The sequence below is a fragment of the Anabrus simplex genome, chromosome 2 (genome assembly GCF_040414725.1).
Source record: "Anabrus simplex isolate iqAnaSimp1 chromosome 2, ASM4041472v1, whole genome shotgun sequence".
In the NCBI taxonomy this organism is placed as follows: domain Eukaryota; kingdom Metazoa; phylum Arthropoda; class Insecta; order Orthoptera; family Tettigoniidae; genus Anabrus; species Anabrus simplex.
Genome location: NC_090266.1, coordinates 1,006,877,860 through 1,006,899,628, shown reverse-complemented (window position 1 = coordinate 1,006,899,628; position 21,769 = coordinate 1,006,877,860). Strand labels below are relative to the sequence as shown.

The 21,769-nt window shown below is 42.2% G+C and overlaps 1 protein-coding gene across 3 annotated transcripts in view; it reads right to left on the bottom strand.

The window, feature by feature from the left end:
- Positions 1-21,769, bottom strand: part of tay (tay bridge) — a 942,824-nt gene that overhangs the window by 715,369 nt on the left and 205,686 nt on the right. For all 3 annotated transcript variants that reach the window (XM_067141886.2, XM_067141887.2, XM_067141888.2), the window contains exon 2: positions 13,632-13,748. In XM_067141886.2, coding sequence (XP_066997987.2) covers positions 13,632-13,748 — 117 coding nt within the window. The remainder of the gene's footprint in view (positions 1-13,631; positions 13,749-21,769) is intronic.

Genomic DNA, 21,769 nt, shown 5'->3' with positions numbered 1-21,769 from the left:
GATAGGTCTTATGGCGACGATGGGATAGGAAAGGCCTACAAGTGGGAAGGAAGCTGCTGTGGCCTTATTTAAGGTACAGGCCCAGCATTTACCTGGTGTGAAAATAGGAAACCTCGGAAAATCATCTTCAGGGACGCCGACAGTGGGGTTCGAACCCATTATCTCCCGGATGCAAGCTCACAGCTGCGCGCCCCTAACCGCACGGCCAACTCGCCCGGTGGTACCAGTTTTAAGATGGCAGTTGTAAATGTGCATCACAATAGGAAGAATGGCACCCATAATATTATGAATGAAATGTAAATGGATGTTATCTACACCTACTGCTTTAGATTTAATTGAATAAAGTACTCTCTTAACTTGGCTGTCAGAGACAGCTTGGAAATTAAAACGCGGGCGATTGTGATGGGGTGGATGATGTGGTACGCATTTACGTCTGGCTAGTTAACTGGGTTAGCGGTATTATGTCTTCTGAAAAATATGTATTAAACTCGTCACAAGGAAAAATTTGTTCCGTCTGTTTCTGCTGACCTTTCACAGTACCCAGTGAACAAAGATGTTTCCAAGAGTTACTTGTGTTGGAGAGCTTAAGTATTTATATTTCTGATTTCTAAGGACTTGTTTGACTCTGTTCCTAAGTACACGGTAGTTTTCCAAATCACGTTCATTGCGAGTTTTCTTGTATTTTCGGAAACATGCGTCACGGCGGGCCATCATTTTTAATTTCGTCATTTGATGATGATGCTCGTTGTTTAAAGGGGCCTAACATCTAAGGTCCTCGGCCCAAAGTCATTTAACCACGGGCAGGGAGGGAGACTAACTTTCATAAGTCGTTTGGGAGCATGCTTGAGAATTAAATCAGTCATTTTTGAGTCGACTGATTGTTAGTTATATGGTCGGTGTGTGTGTGTGTGTGTGTGTGTGTGTGTGTGTGTGTGTGTGTGTGTGTGTGTGAGAGAGAGAGAGAGAGAGAGAGAGAGAGAGAGAGAGAGAGAGAAAGAGAGATTACTTGTAGTAGGTTTTGAAGGAATGATAGCCAGGTTACAAGAAGGCATCATGTCTACTAATTTTTCAGTCCGGGCTGATTCTTTCATTAGGTTGATATTAGTCATCTGCGATTATTACATGTTCATAGGTAGGCATGAGTTCGAATCAACACTCTTCGAAATCTGTCATGTTCATTATGCCAAGAGGTTTATAAACAACTGTGAAAAAACTTTCGCCGTGGTAAATGTTCGAGCATGAACTCAGGTAATGCCAAAATGGTCCCTAGCTGCGTTTAATATTCCCGTACGTGGTTTTGTAAGTGAATCTGTTAACAGTGTTGTACCCTTGAGAAGCCTCTTCGCTCGCCACACACGATTGCGTTCAATATAGGGCGTAAACTTAACTATTATTTGGCAGCTGGAGGGGCGAAGTCTTGCAATTCTAAGGCAGCTTTCGGTATTGTCCAGTGTAACGTCATCAATATTTATATGACATTTAAATACGTCTGTCACTTTAGAGTACAAATCTTCTTTGAGATCCTCACTCACCCTGTGAATTAGAAGACAGTTTCTCCGACTGTACTGCTCGGCTTCATCTAGGCAATGACGTTGTTCAGAAAAATATTTTGAGAATCTTTGTGGATTTTGAGGAATGTTTAAACGTCCTACTAATTTTCTACATGATGCAATGAAATTCTCAATATTCTGTGAACTTGAAAGTCTCTCTTTCAGACTAAGGTTTAGTGTATGGGCTACACACGGCAAATGGGGAACTTTTCCGATAGTCTTGGCACCGAGTTCGAACCCCACTGTCGGCAGCCCTGAAGATGGTTTTCCGTAGTTTCCCATTTTCACACCAGGCAAATTCTGGGGCTGTACCTTAATTAAGGACACGGCCACTTTCTTCCCACTCCTAGGACTCTCCTATCCCATCGTCGCCATAAGGCCTATCTGTGTCTGTGCGACGTAAAGCAAATACTTAAAAACTTATACCTTTCTATCTCTCTGGAAACGCGCAAACGTTATTCCAGTACCTAAGAAACCTTCTAATTATCGCCCTGCCTCTATTCTCCCGGCTCTTAATTGTGTAGGAACACACAATTCAATATTTAATTGATCATTCTCTCCTTGACCCCTTACAATAAGACAACTGCTCTCCTTAAAGTGACAGAAGACATCAGACTCGCTGTGGGACGTCAAGTGACTGTTCTAACGCTTTTGGATTTCAGTGGTGCTTTTGACACAATAGACTTACAATAATTACTTAGGAAATTTGAATATCACTGGTTCGACTCTTTAACGTTCAAGTTCTTAACATCTTATTTAGACGATCGTTGGCAGCGGGTAACAACTCATGACAGCGTTTCAGACTGGCGACCTAGGAAAGTAGGCACCACGGAGGGCAGTGTTATGAGACCACTATTTTTTCTCTGTAGGCCTACATCAATGATGCCCCGTCTATACTCAAAATCATGTAGTTACCACTCATATGCAGAGGACCTTCAAATACATGGCCGCTTTCAGAATAAGCGAATTATCAGACGCAGTGCAAAACATAAATGATGACTTTAAACAACGAAGCGAATACGCACGATCAAACAGGCTTCTCATAAACCCCATCAAAAACACAAGCAATCATTGTCGGTTCTCGGAAGTTACTACGCGTGATCAACAGTGCACGTACTCCACCTCTCGCTAGCAAACGAAAAAATAATTCCTTACAGTACAACAGTGAGAAACCTTGGCGTGACTATGATAAGCTCTTAATTGGACGGAACATACCACAAATATATGCCAGAAGGGTTTTGCTTCGCTTCGTCCATTGAAAAGAAACAAAAATGTCTTACCACCGGACATGCCACAAAGACTGATTCAGACTTTAATTCTTCCTATCCTCGACTCCGGTAACGTCATCGTTGTTGACGAAACTAAGGAACCAACGATGAAGCGAGCTTTGAATTGTTGCCTCAGATTCATTTTTAACTTGAGATGTGATGTGCATATTTTTATTTTTATGTCCTTATTTCCATGCCGTGACCCCGGCTATGAAGCATGCTAGTCTGCCAGACCATGTCTTACAATGTACATACGGTTCACAATATATTACACACAAACATACACAGTATGATACTAAACTGTACACATGGTTATAAAAAATTAAAGGAAAGAAAATAAACGCATCTAAAACAATACAGAATAAATAAAATTGTCCTAATGCACCAATAAAAACAAATTTAGTAAAACTTAGTGACACACGGAATGAAATAATAAAAACAGGAAATTAGAATTCATGTATTTACACTCAACTTGATCCGTCCAAGTACCGCTGCCAATATTTCTTTTTAAATACCGGTTCAGATAGCGTGTCCCTTAGGACTTAAGACAACGAATTTCATGTTCGAATTTTACTGACAACTGCTTACTATCAAGAACTTCATCTGGCTAAAACCTGACAGAAGACGTAAATATAACGTACTTGTATTAATACATAAACTCTTATACAGCAACTCGCCTTAGTACATTTAATATAAATTTCACTTTCTTTCCTCCTTTCATAACCGTAACACTCGCGCTGGTTCTCCCTTGCAATTCCTCTTCACCATTCATCTACGTATAACAATTCTTTTACTGTGACCGGTTCCAGACTTTGGAATTCCTGATCAGTCTGTATCACGGACAGTGATTAACTAAATTCAAGAGATTCTGCCGAGATTACCTGTTGAAAGCTACCTACTGACGTGTGCACAGTACATCTGACGAGTGTGTGAATGGCAACAGACCGAGTCTCTCTCTTTTATATGTAGAATTAGACGATAATTGTGTAATGTGCTCATTTATCGTGTGTGTGTGTGTGTGTGTGTGTGTGTGTGTGTGTGTGTGTGTGTGTGTGTGTGTTTGAGCAATATCATTTCGTACTGGTTAACGCACAGTATATTCATTTAATTATTTTATATAATACTCCCATTCCCTAGTTCCGGATCGGCTGGAACTGGAGAGAAGTAATCATTTATTGCAATTCATATTATTCCGGTACTGAATGCTGTTCATATTACATTTAAGTTTATCTACTACTACATTAAACATTACACTTACACCTAATTACTATCCCCACCCATTTCTAAACTGTAGTTTCAAAAAAAGGAAACTATTTACTTTTGTTCTACGTATTAACAGTGTTTTTAACTATTTTATATACGTGAGAGTGAGATCGTTTAGCTTAATGCAACTCTGCTAAATTATATGTTAATGCATCTGCAAAAAACGTGTAGAAAATGTTTGTAGGTGTAAGAAGGGGTCAAGCGCCCAACTTCAGCACTTGAAAGAAGCCAAATAAATATATTTGTTCAAGTTGTTTTAGGTCGCGCCGACACAGGCATACCTGCCAACTTTACAAAACCAAATATCAGGAGATTTTTATATTAAAATCAGGAGAAATCAGGAGATACAATTGGTCAAAACTGCTTATTCTACATGTCTTGCACAATACATAACTTACATTATCCTAGAAAGCTCAATGCATCATGTCGTCAAGTCCACATTTAAATTAACACACATTTCCAGGGAAACTGAGTGGAATCAAAATCCACAAATATTTTACTCTCATATGTATTCATATTCAGTGATATCTAAATACTTGTATACAACAACGGAAAATTTATAAGATATATGGTATGATAGGCCTACCTTCCTTCCATCTTACTGATTTACAGAAACTTCTCCATCAGTAAAAACGTTCCGTTGATTAAACGAAGCAGCAGTGGGAGATTTTGCCTGTTTGAGAAAACCTCTGTCAAAGGTCTGTTGAAAGCAACTGCCCTGTAGCCTTGATTTTACTTTCAACAACCTCTCTAAATTTTCATCACCAATAGATGACTAGAACTGTGTTCGTGTTTTAGTCACCTGACTAAATATTCTGTCGCATTCAGCGTTACTGTGAGGGATTGTTAAAATACCAAGAATAACAAGAACTAATCTATCAGTGAAGTACGTTCGAAATGTTGAGAAAAATTCCTCCTTCTCGCCATGCTTCAGATGCTTTACGAATTGAAAAGTGCAACTACAAATGACCAAGTCACAAGCATTCTTCTGGTTTCCCTGCTGTGATAATTGACTTCCAAAAAAGAGGCGGATTTATTCACTGAAGGTTGTACAAATTTTGATATCAAATTCCATAATGTACCCAGCATCAGATCTTGCAGTAAATGGATGTGAGGCACACTTGACCGCAAAATTAAATTTGATTCATCAAATGTAGGTACACGAGAACCTCGTTTATCCGTATTAAGTGGGATCGGAACTGATATGGATTATCGAAAATCCGGATAATTCGGAAAAAAACAAAAAAACAAATACAGTACATGTTATATAATCCATTGACGTATGTTTTACAATAATACCCTTTTTTCAATTGTACAAAACAATATCAGAACACTTTTCGTACATTTACGCCTCTCTTTTATGCAATAAAATAATGTGTGAGATTTTTTTTCTGTTTTACATTTTTATAGCGTTTGCGCGCAGCACGATCACCAAGACGTTTTACTAACAACAGTTCTGCCGGTGTGGTTTCAGTCAAGGATTCTAAATAGGCCATCAGTTTGTTCAGCTGCATTGTTGCCTCTCCATGTGTCATTGTTTCTTCTGATGGAGCGCCGGTTTCATTTTCGAATTCACCATCAGGGAATTAATAGTGCGTTGCATTCAGAAGAACCTAGGTTCGAATCCCACTTCGGTCATCCTCAGAATGGTTTTCCGCGGTTTCCCATTCTCAATTCTGGGCAAACGCCGGGACGGTACCTTTGATAGACCGTGGCCGAATTACTTCCAATTCCTGTCCTTAACTATCTTTGGCGGAAAAGACATTCCAATTTCCACGCAATATTAATTTCTGAATATTAGTTAAAACCACACCATGCAATACAAAGACTGCACCTGGCGGGTTACACATTGCTTAGATCCGACAGATTAAATAAGCTTCCGGGGTACCGCCGCATATGTTATGACTAGCCTACGCCCTAAAATAATATGTAGGTCTCCAGGTCCGTACGAGCGAAAACCTGAGTTCATGCTCCTGGAAATAACTATGAGTGAAATAAAATGTCTTCTGGGTGTATTATATAAGCCACCGAATGCGGGTTTTTTATGCGATCTAGAGACTCAAATACAAGATTTAGTCACTGATACTCAAATATAATTATAATGGGCGACTTCAACATAAATCTTCTTGAACCTAACTCTCCTCAGACAACCCAACTTTTAACTTCTTTTAAAGCTTGCAATTTAACGTTTCTCCTTCTCAATGCTACACATCACACACCTTAATTGATCTCATTGCCACTAACCAACCTGAATTAGTTCTTCATCACGGTCAAATTAGTCTCCCAGGTATATCGCGGCATGATGCTATATTTATGGCCTATTCTATTAAAAGTCCCAAGTTCAAACCGAAAATAATTTCATATAAAGATCTACGAAGAACTGATAGAATAAACTTTTACAAGATATAAATGAAAAAGTGACTCTCTTCAATCAACATGTAGCTGAATTGTACGACAGGCATGCCCCTGAAAAGAAGTCTCGAGTTCCGCGGCTGCCTGGATTTCAGATGAGATTAGAGCACTAATGGCTGAACGCTATGCTGCTTATAGACGAGTTAGGAAACATTGCACTCCTGACAATCTACTTAACGATAAGAGACAGAAACGCTACGACCCAACAGATTAGAAACGCGAAACTACGACACGCTCACAGTTTAATTCAACCAAATGTTTCATCAGCTGTGTTGAGGAAATCCATAAAGATCTTTGGAATCACCAAAGGACGAGACGACGACGAAATAAATATACCCTTGGAAAAACTGAACGATTATTTTTCATCTAATTGCAAATTAAATGCAGCCCTGAAACAGGAAGTTCTAGACGGGAATTTTGCAAAGACGCGAACAGATAGAGAAAACTTCTACTTCCGTCCAGCAACCCACTCACAAGTCAGGCAAATCGGATAACATCAACGGCGAAAGGAAATGGCAGTATAGGATTTGAGATGATGAATATTATTCTGGATGTGATGTTACCTGCACTAATTAACATATTTAACTCTTCCCTTGTAGACAGCACATTTCCCGAAATATGGAAAGCGGGCATTATACGTCCTCTAAAAAAAGCAGCTTCCCCTTCTGAACCATCTGACTACAGAGCCATCTGCATACTTTCTGCTTTATCCAAAGCGCTCGAGTTCATCGCTCATAGACAAATAACAGACTACATGACGACTTACAACTTACTTGACCCACTACAATACGTTTTTTGTCAAGCACACAGAACCACAACGGCGCTATGGAAGGTCTCGAAGACATCCAAGAAGCTGTGGACAACAAGGAAGTGACAGTTTTAATACTTCTAGACTTGAGCAAAACTTTTGACTCTGTTGACATTGACATTTTGCTCTAGAAATTGCATTCCCTCCATTTCTTGGACAGTGCCCTCCTTTGGCACTCTGTGCAGTGTGGTGTGCCCCGAGGGTCGGTGTTTGGACCCTTCTTTTTTCTATTTACATTAATGCTGTCTCACCAAATCTAACGAACTGCAAATACCATATTTACGCTGATGATGTAGAAATGTACCTCCATACATCTCCAGATCTAATATTTTCTGCACCGAGCTCGATAGCTGCAGTCGTTTTCCGTGGTTTCCCATTTTCACATCAGGCAAATGCCGGGGCTGTACCTTAATTAAGTCCACGGCCGCTTCCTTCCACTTCCTAGGCCTTCCCTATCCCATTGTCGCTATAAGACCTATCTGTGTCGGTGCGACGTAAAGCAAATAGCAATATATATGTATATTTTCGGCTATAGACAAAACCAATCCAGATCTAACATAGTTTTCTTCTTGGTCTTTGAGATGTGGTCTTCCGTTAAACCCAGCAAAAACGCAAGCCATCATCCTTGGATACCCGAAACTACTCGCGAAAGTCAATCGACCAGAGATTCCATCTATAAGGTTGTGTAATACTAACATACCATTCATGTCATCAGTAAAAGTCCTAGGCGTTACTTTCGATGATTGCATGTCATGAAAAACGCATAATACGAACATCACCCAGAAAACATTCTCTGCATTGCACATTCTGCGCGGGCTTAAAAACTTATTTCCAGAAAAACTCGAAAAATGTTGGTAGAAGCTCTGGCTTTCCCTCATCTTGGATATTGTGACGCGATTTATAGATACGCTCGGGGCAAGTTATTGAGCAGATTACAACATGGTCAAAATGCATGTGTGAGATACGTCTGTAACCTACGGTACTATGACCACGTAACTCCTCCATATAACCGCCTATCTTGGCCCCGACTAGAAAGGTAAGGTAAGGTAAGGGTGTATTCTGCCCGAAGGCAGGTCCGAACCTCCGTAGAGGTGTGCCTGAGCCGGAGTTTAGATGCGGTAGAGTGGTCAGTTCCTTTCCGCTGTGTCATCTCCATAAAATCCTTCATTCTTCACGGCCATTTTACCTTACTTCATATTTCAAATACCTATCCTCTTATCACAGTTTTCACACCAGATCTGCTAATAATTCCATCCTTGCTTTACCTGCCCATAGAACTGCTATCTACAATAAATCATACACAGTAATTGCCTGCCGTGAGTGGAACCTCCTTCCCGAAAGTATCAGGGGGTTGAGCGCTATTCGCACTTTCAAGGAAGCACTTTGGAGACATTTTATGCACCAGTAAGGATCATCTGTAAACTTGATACTGCTACTCACAAGCGAACAACAGCGCGCCCTTAACCGCACGACACCAACTCACTCGGTCCGATTCCTTGGCTTCGTACATATGACGGCTTCCCCATAATCACACATTAAATTCAATAACACTTCTAATAACTATCAAGAACACTGCCACTACAACTTCAAACAATACAGGAGTACTATGGTATATACTATCAGACTTATTTTCTCAAAACCTGATTACTGCTAATTGTAAATGATCTTATGAACTTGAGAGTGTGTGTATATGTGTGTATTTTCGTACATATTTTGTAAATAGTTGATATTCCTCCTTTCATCATACGATAAATAATAATAATAATAATAATAATAATAATAATAATAATATTAATATTAATAATAATAATTGTACCGGGAGGTACACCTCCACTCCGCTAATTTAAAATGTGCGCCAGTTGAAACTCCTCTGCTGGAGGAAGTCTGAACTTTATCTACGCTATTAATTCTTTACCTTCTCAGAAGATGTCACCACGTGGAAAATTTTGAGTTTTTGAACTGTGTCATTTTTGATGTGTTTTTGTTTCGCTTGAAGTAAGAAGTGTGAACTTTCTCTTCTAGAGGACACTACTGAAGATCAACAATAGTGCACCCTAGTGCGGAGTCAAAGAACTATTTTGTTGGAGAAATTTTTATTTCAAATGTTTGTTTCTTGCTAAATTTCTTTCTGTTATTGTTTAAGTTGGCTGTATACCCCTCTTTTCCCCCTTGTTTTAGATTTATCCAATCCCGAATTTCTTTTAGTAATTTCCGACCAATCCGATGTATCTTCCCCCATCTTGGATATGTTTCTGTACCCTAGCCAATAAAGTAATTGTGGGCGGGTGTTTTCATTCCCCTAACGCCTAGAAACTTCCGCGAGAGGATTTAAACTGCTGAGTTTAGGGTCTCCGGGCCACTTCTGTTCCATCTTTCAGTGTATAAAGTACATAGCAGGAGGCGGGAAGCGCCTCTTTCCTCGGCAGCGGTCATCAATAAGGTAATGGCCGATTAATAAATTCTTTCTTTGCTAGCTCAGCAGTTTAACTCTCGGGGCGGGTGCGAAGCGTTTCTCCATGTAACCTTTTCCTAAAATGTAACTATCTTTTCTTCTATTCTCTTTTAAGCTGCATATTGGGATAGAGAGTGCTAACCCTCTCGAGCTCCCACTCTTATTGTTTTGAGGTGAACTTATTTTCTCAACCTATTCTTCGTTAATGTAAAACAAATTGCTCTTTTCTAAAGTCACCTCGGTAGTATGGGATTAGCCCTTGCATTAGTGGCCTAGAGCCAGATTAGTTTTTTTAAAAAACAAGTGTATTAGGAGTGCAGATTGCCTCCTCTCAAATTGTTATTTTAGAGGTCATGTAATTGCCCCTTTTCATTTAATAGACCTCAGTAGGTTGGGTATTGTACCCCTGTGTCTATGTCCAGTGAGGACAACTTGAAGGTGGAGTTTGGTGTGGCCTGGGAGAGGCTTAAATTTTGAGAGCGAGTGGCTCTTTTGAAAATTAAGTGTTGTATGCCTCGTGGAGGCTTTTCTGTGTAATTTGGAGCAAGGGCTCCTAGGTATGAATGGGGTTTTCTGCCCCTCTGTTAAAACTCGTGTTTGGGGTAAAACTGAGCTGATTGCCCAAGCTGTGTAAAATCAGGGCGCGAAGCCCAATTCCTGTAAATATTGTAACTACCCTTTTTGACTTGCTACTTTGTACCTGCCATGCTTGTTATTTCTTGTTTTTGAAAAGAAAATATAACCTTGTTAAATTTTAAATTAATTTTGCTTTCGTAGCTGGAGACCTATTCACGCCCGCACCTTCTTTCACCTCTACCTACCACGGAAAATTCCGTAACAATAATAATAATAATAATAATAATAATAATAATAATAATAATAATAATAATAATAATAATTGCTACAAGGCTAAAAATTACACATCTCTATTCCCTCACAGGAAGTATGCGAGTGAGACGATCGGTCTCTAATAAGCCTTCCGAAAATAGTATAAACTCATGCCCCACACACGTGAATCACTCATGCACTTAGATGCCATTACTTAGCAAATGCATAGATTAATATATTGCATCACGCTCCCATGCGATTATGCGAAGCGCAATGCTATTTATCTGTATATATAAAATAACATGCCCTGACTAATTCATCATCGCCGAGCCAAAACTACTGAACATAAAGCAATGACATTTTGAGGATACATTTGTATTACATTGTAGGTGCTCAAAAGGAAGGATTTTTGGATATTCCATCGCTAAGGGGATGAAAAGGGAGGCTGAGTTTTTAAAATCTGTAGATCTATATCTCAAAAACTTAACAGTTTAAAGACGTCAAAATTTGCATTCGGAATTTCCATTAAAAGAAACGCACTCTTTTGTTTACGGAAAATCCACTTAAGGGGGGTAATAATAAGTGAAAAGGGGGTTAAATCCTTATGAGGATACTTATATCACAAAAACTGAAGATCCTACCGACGTGAAATTTGGTACGTGGAATCTCCTTTAAAAGTAAGGGAACACGTGTGTTTTTTGTTTTCTGAAAACCCACACAAAAAAGGGGGGTGAAAAGAAGTGGAAATGGGGGTGAATTCTTAAAATGAGTAGCCTATGCCTCAAAACTCATTATGTAAAAACTGGTATTTGCAATCTCCTTTAAAAATAAAGATACACAAATATTTTTGTTTTCAAAGCATCCACTTAAGGGGGTTAAATGAATTGAAAATTGGGTAAATTTTTGAAATTAGTATATCTCAAAAACTTAATATGTTATAGACGTAAAAATTGCTATTTGAAATCGTCTTTATAATGTAATAATAATAATAATAATAATAATAATAGTAATAATAATAATAATAATTTCGTGTGGCTATTTGTAGCTGAGTGCAGCCCTTCTAAGGCAGACCCTCCGATGAGGGTGTGCGGCAACTGCCATGTGTAGGTAACTACGTGTTCTTGTGGTGAAGGATAGTGTTGTGTGTGGTGTGCGAGTTACAGGGATGTTGGGGACAGCACAAACGCCCAGCCCCCGGGCCAGTGGAATTAACCACTGAAGGTTAAAATCCCTGACCCGGCCGGAAATTGAACCCGTGACCCGCTGAACCGAAGGCCAGTACGCTGACCATTCAATCAACGAGTCAGACATCTTTATAATGAAACACGTGTTTGTTTGCTTTTTGGAAAATCCACGTAAGGGGTGGGGGGTGAAAAGGACTGAAGAAGTGGTTTAATCTTTTAATGGGGGCAGTTACATACCAAAAACAGAATAAGTTACAGACGTGAAAATTGGCATTTGGTACCTCCTTTAAAAGTAAAGAAACACGAATTTTTTGTTTTTTTGGAAAATCCACTTAAGAGGGATTAAAAGAAGTGAAATGGGGTGAATTTTTAAAAAGAGTATCTCAAAAACGTAACATGTTACAGGAGTAAACATTGGTATTTAGAAACTCCTTTAAAATAAACACATTTTTTTGTTTTCATAAAATGCACTAAAGGGGTGGAAATAATTGAAAAATAGGGTACATTTTTAAAATGAGTGTATTTACAGTATCATATCTCAAAAACGTAACATGTACCGAAAACTGGTACTTGGAATCTCCTTCAAAAATAAAGAAACATGTATTTTTGTTTTCGGATAATCCGCTTAAAGAGGGGAGAAAAGAAGTGACGGACGAGTTGAATTCTGATACATATATCTCGAAAACTGAAAATTTTACAGACTACTTTGGGGATTTTCAGATAATGTCTTAGTGCAGTACCGAGGAACGATTACTGTTATCAAATTACGAAATCCACGCGAACGAAGTCGCGGGTAACAGCTAGTGTAGTAATAAATTAAACTTCGCCAGATTTGTCTCCAAATGACTCCTAAAATATCTAGAAAAGTACTAGTCGCTATCTTTGAAATTCTGTCACTAAATTAAAAACTTAAAATCTAGCGACTAGTGTCTAGAATCGAATGAATGCGAATGAACACGAACAAGACCATCGTAGTTGGTCTTGACACGAACATAGCACGCGAGAACGAGAGATTGACAATCGATGAGCGCGTCGCGATATAGAGGTTTCAATAAACACCGCACATTCGTGTGCGTTTCTCGTGTTAATAAACGTCGATATTTAATTTGAAAGCGGTCAAAGACTGAAGGACTTCCAGGAATTGGCGTACCAGGCTAAAATGACGGGATTTGATTGTTTGAAGTTCACAAAAAAAAAAAAAAAAAAAAAAAAAAAAAAATCTAAAATCGGGAGAAATAATAGAATAATCGGGAGGCGGGAAAAACTGTCGAAAATCGGAAGTCTCCCGCCTAAATCAGGAAAGTTGGCAGGTATGCACAGGTCTTATGGCGACGATAGGACAGGAAAGGGCTAGAAGGGCTAGGAGTAGGAAGAAAGCGGCCCTGGCCTTAAGGTACAGCCCCAGCATTTTCCTGGTGTGAAAATGGGAAACTACTGAAAACCATCTTCAGGGCTGCCGACAGTGGGGTTCGAACCCACTATCTCGCGAATACTGGATACTGGCCGTTCTTAAGCGATGGCAGTTATCGAGCTCGGTAAATAAATAAATAAATAAATAAATACATAAATAAATAAATAAATAAATAAATAAATAAATAAATTGTGTAAAGGACACATCGCAGTTTCATAAAGAAGCAAATAACGCCTTTGATAAACTGTAAATTTTGATCTTAGAAGCACCTGATACATTCCATTTCCTTTCGTAACAGTCATTTATCAAAGAGTACGGGCGCTAAATGACAGGAAGCACACTTCTCTAACTTGCCTAGACATGATCATTATTCTGTGGACTTTTTTATTGTGACTATGACAAACGACAGATAAAGGAATGCACAATCTGCTAGACTGAATACAAGCTTCACTAACCTGAGCGGGACTAGGGGCGATGTGGTTGTTATTGCGCTGGCCTGTATCCAACTTCGGCTTGTCGTCGCCAACCATTACCTTCAAGTTGTTGTTCTTCCCAGCATGTTTCATGACGCTCTGAAAAAATACAAAACAAGAGAATATACGTTTAAATCGAAATATGACAAGGTCTTGTGGGCGAACAAATACTGTAGACATATCTATGTAAGTAATAAGGACCGTAAAACATTGAGATGCCGCAGAACGAGGTTCGGATATTTCCCTTTCTTTCTTTCTTTCTTTCTTTCTTTCTTTCTTTCTTTCTTTCTTTCCTTCTAAATTACAGACAGTACATATCCATACATCTAGGCCTACCTTGGTTATGAACTACTAGTAGTATTGAATGGAAGAAAGTAGTGATGATGATGATGATGCTTGATGTTGGAAGGGGCCTAACATCTAGGTCATCTGCCCGCAACGAAGAGACTACGAAACTGGAACACACCGATCATTTCGGCTTAGGATACTTTTTCTCCCAGGATGGCAGTATAGAAAATGAAACTAACACAGCAGTGCGCAGTTTTGATTAACAGTATTTTGTAAAACGGAAGCAAGTTGGCAGAATAATTATCGTTACATCGCTCTGAATTTGCTGAACAGAGGAAAAACTTGATGGACTCAGGTTATTTAACCCATAAGCTGGAGGTAACACGAAGTAGCGAGAATGATTGACGGTACAAACAAGTGATTACAATGCCAGGACTACACCAGGTATGAAGAGATAAAGGCAAGTAGTAATGAACTGTTAGGGACGACGCTGTGCGTATGAACCGGTTTCGGTGTTGGGGGTTATGAAAGGTAAATTGACGAGGACAGGTTACCTAAGAGAGTTATGGACTCCGAGGGTAAGAGAAGCAAATGACGACTACATTTTTATCATGCTTTTTTTTTTGCTAGCGGTTTTACGTCGCACCGACACAGATAGGTCTTATGGCGACGATGCGATAGGAAAGACCTAAGAGTTGGAAGGAAGCGGCCGTGGCCTTAATTAAGGTACAACCCCAACATTTACCTGGTGTGAAAATGGGAAAGTACGGAAAACCATCTTAAGGGCTGCCGACAGTGGGATTCGAACCCACTGTCTCCCGGGTGCAAGCTCACTTTTTAATTATGAGGTTGGTTCAAAACGAAACGAGCCGGAGGCTATAAAAAGAAAACCGCTAAAAGGATCGTAATGTCATTGCCTGCGAAAGATGGTGCTGTCCCTATAAGAGCGCTGAGGTCCCAAACTCGCCCCTGGAGGGACAAGTGCGCACGCCCGCGTGACGAGAGCGACCACGCGCACGCGTCGACCGTCCACTGCACTCAGTCGTGCTAAAGAAAGTGAAACGGAGGGTGTTAGTACGTTTCCTGATGGCAGAAGGAGTACGGGAAACGGAAATTCATCGAAGAATGGCACAACGGGTGCCTCACAGTATTCAATCAGTACAAGAAGCATGTCGAATTGGACTCTCTCTTGAACATCTGCTACACTATGACAAGGAAGGGAATGAATTCCTGTCAAGAGTGGTCGTTGGAGACGAGATGGTGTCATCACTTCGAACCCGAGTCAAAACGACAGCCTCCAGTGAAGTGTGTAGGGTCGCCACCACCCAAAAAATCGCAGGTGAGCTGAAGAAGTCTCTGAGAGGCAAACGATTCACTTCGGACGACAACGTCAAGTAGTACGTTCGGAACTGGTTCACAATGCAGGCCCAGAAATTTCACGAGACGGTCATTCACCGCCTTATGTTGGAGTTGGACAAGTGCCTCAAATTGCTGGGCAATACATTTGAAATAACGGTACAGGTTTTCATTTTATAGCCTCCGGCTAGTTCCTTTTCGAATGGGCCACATATTTAAAGGCAAGAGTTGTAGAAGTACAGAGATTACAGCATTAGTTATATAGAGGAGGTTGTAGAGGCGCACGATTCATTTACAGGGGTTTGGATACTCAATACTGAAAACCTTTACAGTCTGTAATGAGGATAATAATAAATTATTATTCTTTTTACATTGCAACAGTCCCGTGACTCACATTACACACTAGCAAAGATAAGTGATAACTAGAGTTTGGATTTTAATGTAATATTAATTTGTGGAATATGTACATGTGTACATATTATGTAACAAAAACCTCAAAATATGTACCAATTATGTAACATCAAAATTACAAAAATGTTTCAAAAATGCTTTAAGCATGAAAATAAAACACAGGTTCATTTTACACAAATTACAATATTAATAGTTATTGCACATTAGAAGGTGGTGCAAAAGTCAATCGATGTGCGGAACACAATATGACACAAGGAAGGTATTTCTCCATATTCTCAGGTGTCAGGTCTCGTCAGCGATCGGAAAACATTTTCTTGTACACCGAAAATGATCGATCGACATCGCATGAGGTCACTGGTGCATACTTAAGTAAATGGATGTGTTTGGGAGCGATGTGTGTTGACGGTTCATCAGACTCTCCGCTGAGGATCTGGCTAACAATAAATTAACTGGTGTAACCAAGATTTCTCTCGAAAACCTACTGAAATGTTTTCATGACTCTTCACCTACTGACTCACGAACAGCATTCGAATTACGTTTCACGCCAGAGATGAGGTCCGTAGATACCATGAACGATAGTCTGCAAGTTTCCCACTTTTCGGTGTTTTCAGGAAATCAGCCGAAGTTAATTTGATGTTGTTAACATCGCATGCAATTTTAGGATTCTGCAAATTGTTGCTGTTGGTTTTTTCGTTATCCCTCACCGATACGGCTGACTCAGGAGGGAAAGAGTCAACAACAGTCAAAAAATCTTGAAGGTTTACACTATAGAAATGAACTGTCTGTCCAAGTGCCCCAACGTGTTAATATGGGCTGTAGTGGAAGTGTCGCTTGCGGTAGTCTGTCTCACCATGTCTGAGAGCCGAAAAAAGCAATCGCAAGCACGTATACTCTGAAATATTACCTGTTCCAAAACATTTCTCTTTCGTTCACTAGAGTGATTCGTCTGAGCATATCACGCCAGCCACAATGCGCCCGATTAAATATACGAATTCAATGAAATAACAGCTGCCTGTTTGAACAGAAACATAATACAACAACAAATCCAAAAGCCGTGGCCTCAATTAAGGTACAGTTCCAGCATTTGCCTGGTGTGAAAATGGGAAACAACGGAAAACAATCTTCAGGGCTGTCGAAAGTGCGGCTCGAACCCACTCTCTCCCGGATGCATGCTCACAGCTGCGCGTCCCTAACTGCACGGCCAACTCGCCCGGTAATTTAAGTGGAAGCATTAGAGGTGTATTCTAAGCAGTGAAATGAGCGTCTAGGACGGAACGACGTGCAATGTTGACATGTGAACGTGTACGCATAATCACATTTTGTCGAAGGATGGCCAGAAGGGGCAGTTGTTCGACTTGTGGGCCGTAAGTGATGCGGTTCGAACATGAAAGCTGTACAGGGAAGCAGAAACTGCTGCCGACTTGTCTCGCATCGAACGCCACTCCCAGTCATACATGGCAATGTCACGGCTGTTCGATACAGCGACGACAGCCTCCGATCCATAGTGACAGAGTATCGCCTTAATGCACGACAATGCGCGTGCGGTTCTCGTCAATGACTTTCTTCATGATCACGGTATCACTAGAGTGGCCGCCGTGTTGTCCGAACACGACCCCTATCGAATATGCCTGGTATAAATTAAAGAAGGCTGTTTACACACGACACGAACCACCAAACACTCTGAGTGATCCACGTCGAATCACCACCGAGGAGCGGGACAATTTGGACCAACATTCCCTTGATGAACTGGTGGACACTACAGTACGCCAAGACGAATTCAAGCATTCATCAACGCAAGGGAACATGTTACCCGGCATTAAAATAGTAAAAGTATTGATGTGTGCTCCATTCAGTAATTCAAATCGAGAAAGCAAAGCTGTCTTTTTCTAGAGGCTTACATTTATTGTTTTCTTGGGCAATGAAAAACGCTGATATGGTACCTCTATTATGTCTCTGTTTCTTGTAAGGGGTCGGGAACTCTTTGGTCCGAGGTGATTAAAATCTTTCTCTTTTTATGTGTACAATTCTCTCTCTCTACCAGGGCGTGTACATGAGGCTGTGTACTGCTACATCCGCTACGGGCCTTACAAAATTCACTGACCACGGTTAAATGGGTGGGAAGAGCACCTAGGTTCTTCAATAACTTCTCCACGCAGATTTAAAAAATAAACTACGAGGGATGATTCGGGACTCAATGCCAGTATTTCTCTTATCATAAAAAATCTCAAACACAGGAAATGAACTAAGTACATTTGAAAGTGCATGACAAGGACGTTTTAGATGTGACACGACAAACTGGGGATTGCTGGAATCTCTGGTAAGTAAAAAAGCAAACATAGCATTTTGAAATCATCGTTTTATTTGTTGTATTCTCGTACATACAACCTGTATACAATCGTTTGTACTTAACTTGCAAGCTGTTTAACATCCTTCGAAGTAGTCTCCTAGGTTGCATATGGTTTGTTGCCAACGATGAGGAACGCTGAAAATGCCATCGACTGCACGAAATTCGTCATCGTGTACCACCCAACGTCGAAATGCTCGTACGATCTCTTGTTTGTAGGCAATGCGTTTCCCGCATAATGGCTCATTCACTTTGCGAATAAGACCGAATTCACACGGACTAAAATGTACAAACGCTTTTCGACTTTGGTTACAGACATTATGCCCGCTGTCGTCAGACAAATGACATAGGGAGCGTGATCACGGCCGGATTAATGCACCCATGTCCCATCTGCTGGCAACACTATTTATGTATTTATTTGATTGAGAGATTGATTTGTTGCTCAACAGGCACATCCGCCCACTTATAGAACATTTCCCTTTCTTCTATACTTATGAAACTATGTACATGGTAAGTGTGTGTTTCAAGTTAATATTTTAATGTATCCTAAAAGATATTATACCGGGAACAGCGGTACAGATCTAAGTTCACGCAATTAAAACTTAAAACTTCGCGCTACGCGCCGGCGCAACAGCAGACGACAGCCAGAGACAGCGAGCAGCTGGTGTGTTTGACCTGGAGCGGGTTGACGTCACAGCCTGCCTCCCCGTGACAGAGAGAGCCTACGTCAGCATGGAACATTCGAAATGTTCTTCGTTTAATAACTTTTCATCCATGAATGGTTGGATTAAATCAACAACATAATCGGGTAGCCACATATTCTACCTTCATTTCCACAAAGTTTGATAGAAATCCGTCAGGAGACAACGAAGTTATTAAACGAAATTTGAAGACAAATTTTGGCTCGATTTGAGTATAAATGGAGAGCCGTTTCCCTAGGTAGATCAGGAGGACGAGCTTGACTGTGCTAGCGAGAACACGTACGTGCTTCTCGCTCCGCTGTCCCTCTCCTCGCCAGGCGATCTGTACTTCGTAAGTGCAAGCCAGGCAACTGTACTTATTAGTACTTTTCGAAAGGAGCATTTGTCAGAGCTGAGCACTTCTCAGTGCTCGCTTTCTGTTCGGGAGGACCAGGATGGAGAAGCGAGAGAAGCTATCAGTTCCAGCGAGACCGGCCGACTACGACTTCAGGAGAGCCATAGTGGAGCTACAGGCGGCGCTCAGCTCGCTGCCCGCCCCCGACTACAGACTCCCGACGCTGTTGGTGTACAACCGGTGGGAGAAGGACCCCTACCAGGAGACGGTCCGCATAATCGATCTCCTCACGGCGATCGCGGAGTTCATCGGGGAGCCTGTCATCGAGATCATCAGCGAGGTGGTCACTGGCTGGGCGGTGATCATCTACCCCAACGACGCACACCGCTTCCTGGTCTACGAGGAGCTGGTATCCCAGAAGCATCAGGTTGTCCGGCTATCAGGACTCAGGGAGCACCTGGACGTCTCAGGCTACCAGGAGGCAGCCACCCAGACGGAGCCGAGGACGACGGCGGGGCTCCCGAGCGCCGCGACGGCGAGACCCCGGTTGGACCACTGTACTTTACGAAGTACACGCAGACCAACAAGGCCGCCAACCAGGAACGTCGACCACCTGGCAGGGCGAAGTGGACGCATACCCAGGCCCACCAGGAACTGTAAACCGGGCGCAAACCAAGAAAGCGCCGTGACGGTGGATGCATCACAGCAGTGGAGAAGGACGCCCCCTGGCATTCTGAGGCTGCTGTCCAGGTCCAGCCTGCCTGCCTGCATGTCTGTCGAGCGGCAGACCTCGATGTGCGCCCCACAGGACAGGAAACGCAGTCGAGTGTTAGCCTCGACCGACGCTACCCTCGCCAGCCAGCAGGAGGAAGAAGACAGCGACGCAGCGGAGCCACCCGCTACCCCGGGGTCACCAGGTCTGGAGGAGGTCCACAAGGAAGAGGTCTCTTCCCCTGCCGAGAAGGGACCTCCGGGACGAAGACGTCGCCTCAACACCAGGAGGAAGAAGAAGACGCTGGCCCACCAGGAGAGGACCGCCCAGCCGCAACCCAGGACTGCTCTCAGGACAGGAGCCGAGCGAGGAGCCAATCAGGAGAGGACCTCAGCGGGTCGCGGCAGTCAGGTGAGATTGAAACGCCCCCTCAGCACCTCTTGCAGTGTTTCCGCTGTCTGAGGTGGGGCCACCGGCAGGAGAGGTGTGGGCTCCAAGTGAGGTGCAACCGCTGTGGTGGTGATCACCACTACACGGCCTGTACAACGCTTAAGGAGGCGTCGGTGTGCGCCAACTGCGCGGGGGGCCACCCGGCTTCCCATCGCAGTTGCCCAGTCTACCGGGCCATGGCGCGGGCAGAGAGGAAGGAGGCCCGGCGCCATGACCCACCCCCTTCCAGGAGGCCCCCGCCTCGGCGAGCTTGGCCTAATTCTCCGGGATCGGAGACTAGGTACGAGGGACCCCAAGGAGGTGGCGCTGTGCGGCGGGCCCTAGTGGCACTCGACGCATGGCTCCGCAACCGGCAAGGTCCGCGCTAGTCACGGCAGTGCCCAGACGGACTGATCCCCTGGCAGATATAACGGCGAGACTATGGTTCATGGCTGGTGCATGATACCTCTTCTCAACGAACACTACCACTGGACATTTTCCAGCCCACATGCTTGCATGTGCTATCACAAGATGTCAGGTTTTACATGGGGGCTCTTTCTCTTTTCTGCCTATGTGGTTTATTCCTGACCCTTCAATACCACATCTTAACAATATCCAACCAATACAAACTCGCCTGGTAACGTGTCTAACATGGAAACAGGCAGCCGTGGTAGCGAGTTTACTCGGAAACCAGCAGATACTCCTTGTATCACTTCCCACTCTTCCCTGCTATCTCTTTCTTCTTTAGAAATTAATAGCATGTCGGAGGCCATGTAGATTGAGTCGTGGGTCACGCGGGGGGAGCGGGCTTCGCCCCCCCCCCCCGATAAAAAGACTAGGTAGATCAGAGAGAGAGAGAGAGAGAGAGAGAGAGAGAGAGAGAGAGAGAGAGTCTGTGTGTGGAGTGTGTGCGGCGAGCAGCGGGCGTGGGCGCGGATCTTCAATGCCACAGTCGAACCCGTCGGTCGGCTCGTGGGGACCGCCGGGTTCGAGACAAACTCCACAGTACCGAGTTAGAACTTATAAAAGTTCCTGCGATTCACAAGTGATAGTCGCATTTCGGCGAGTCTCAGACTTAAACTTGTAACACTGTGTGTGGACTAGTAAATTTTCCGTGATTCGCTGGTGATATCATCTAGCCTCAATGAAGAGTGGGTTTTTGCCATAAATTTTCCAAGTGATTTATTATTCGAACGAATGTTTCAAACTTATATTTCTTTTCAAGTGCTTATAACTCAAGGTTTATGAGACAATTCGAACAGTGATGGATTGTGCACGATATTCGCCTTACCCAATAATTGAAATAATATCGAGAAATTTTCCAAACGTAGAATTTCTCAGACTGTGACTAGTGATTGATTAATGGACTAGTTACAATTTGTGACTGTCACCAGACTTATAGAAATCGTGTGATTTTCCAATATCTTGCTAACATTCGTAGTAGACATTGGACTGTAAATTAATTTCATTTTATGAACTACGTATCTGAACTGTGTGTTAATAATAGACTGTGAAACATTTATTTGAACTGTGCCTTCATCGTAA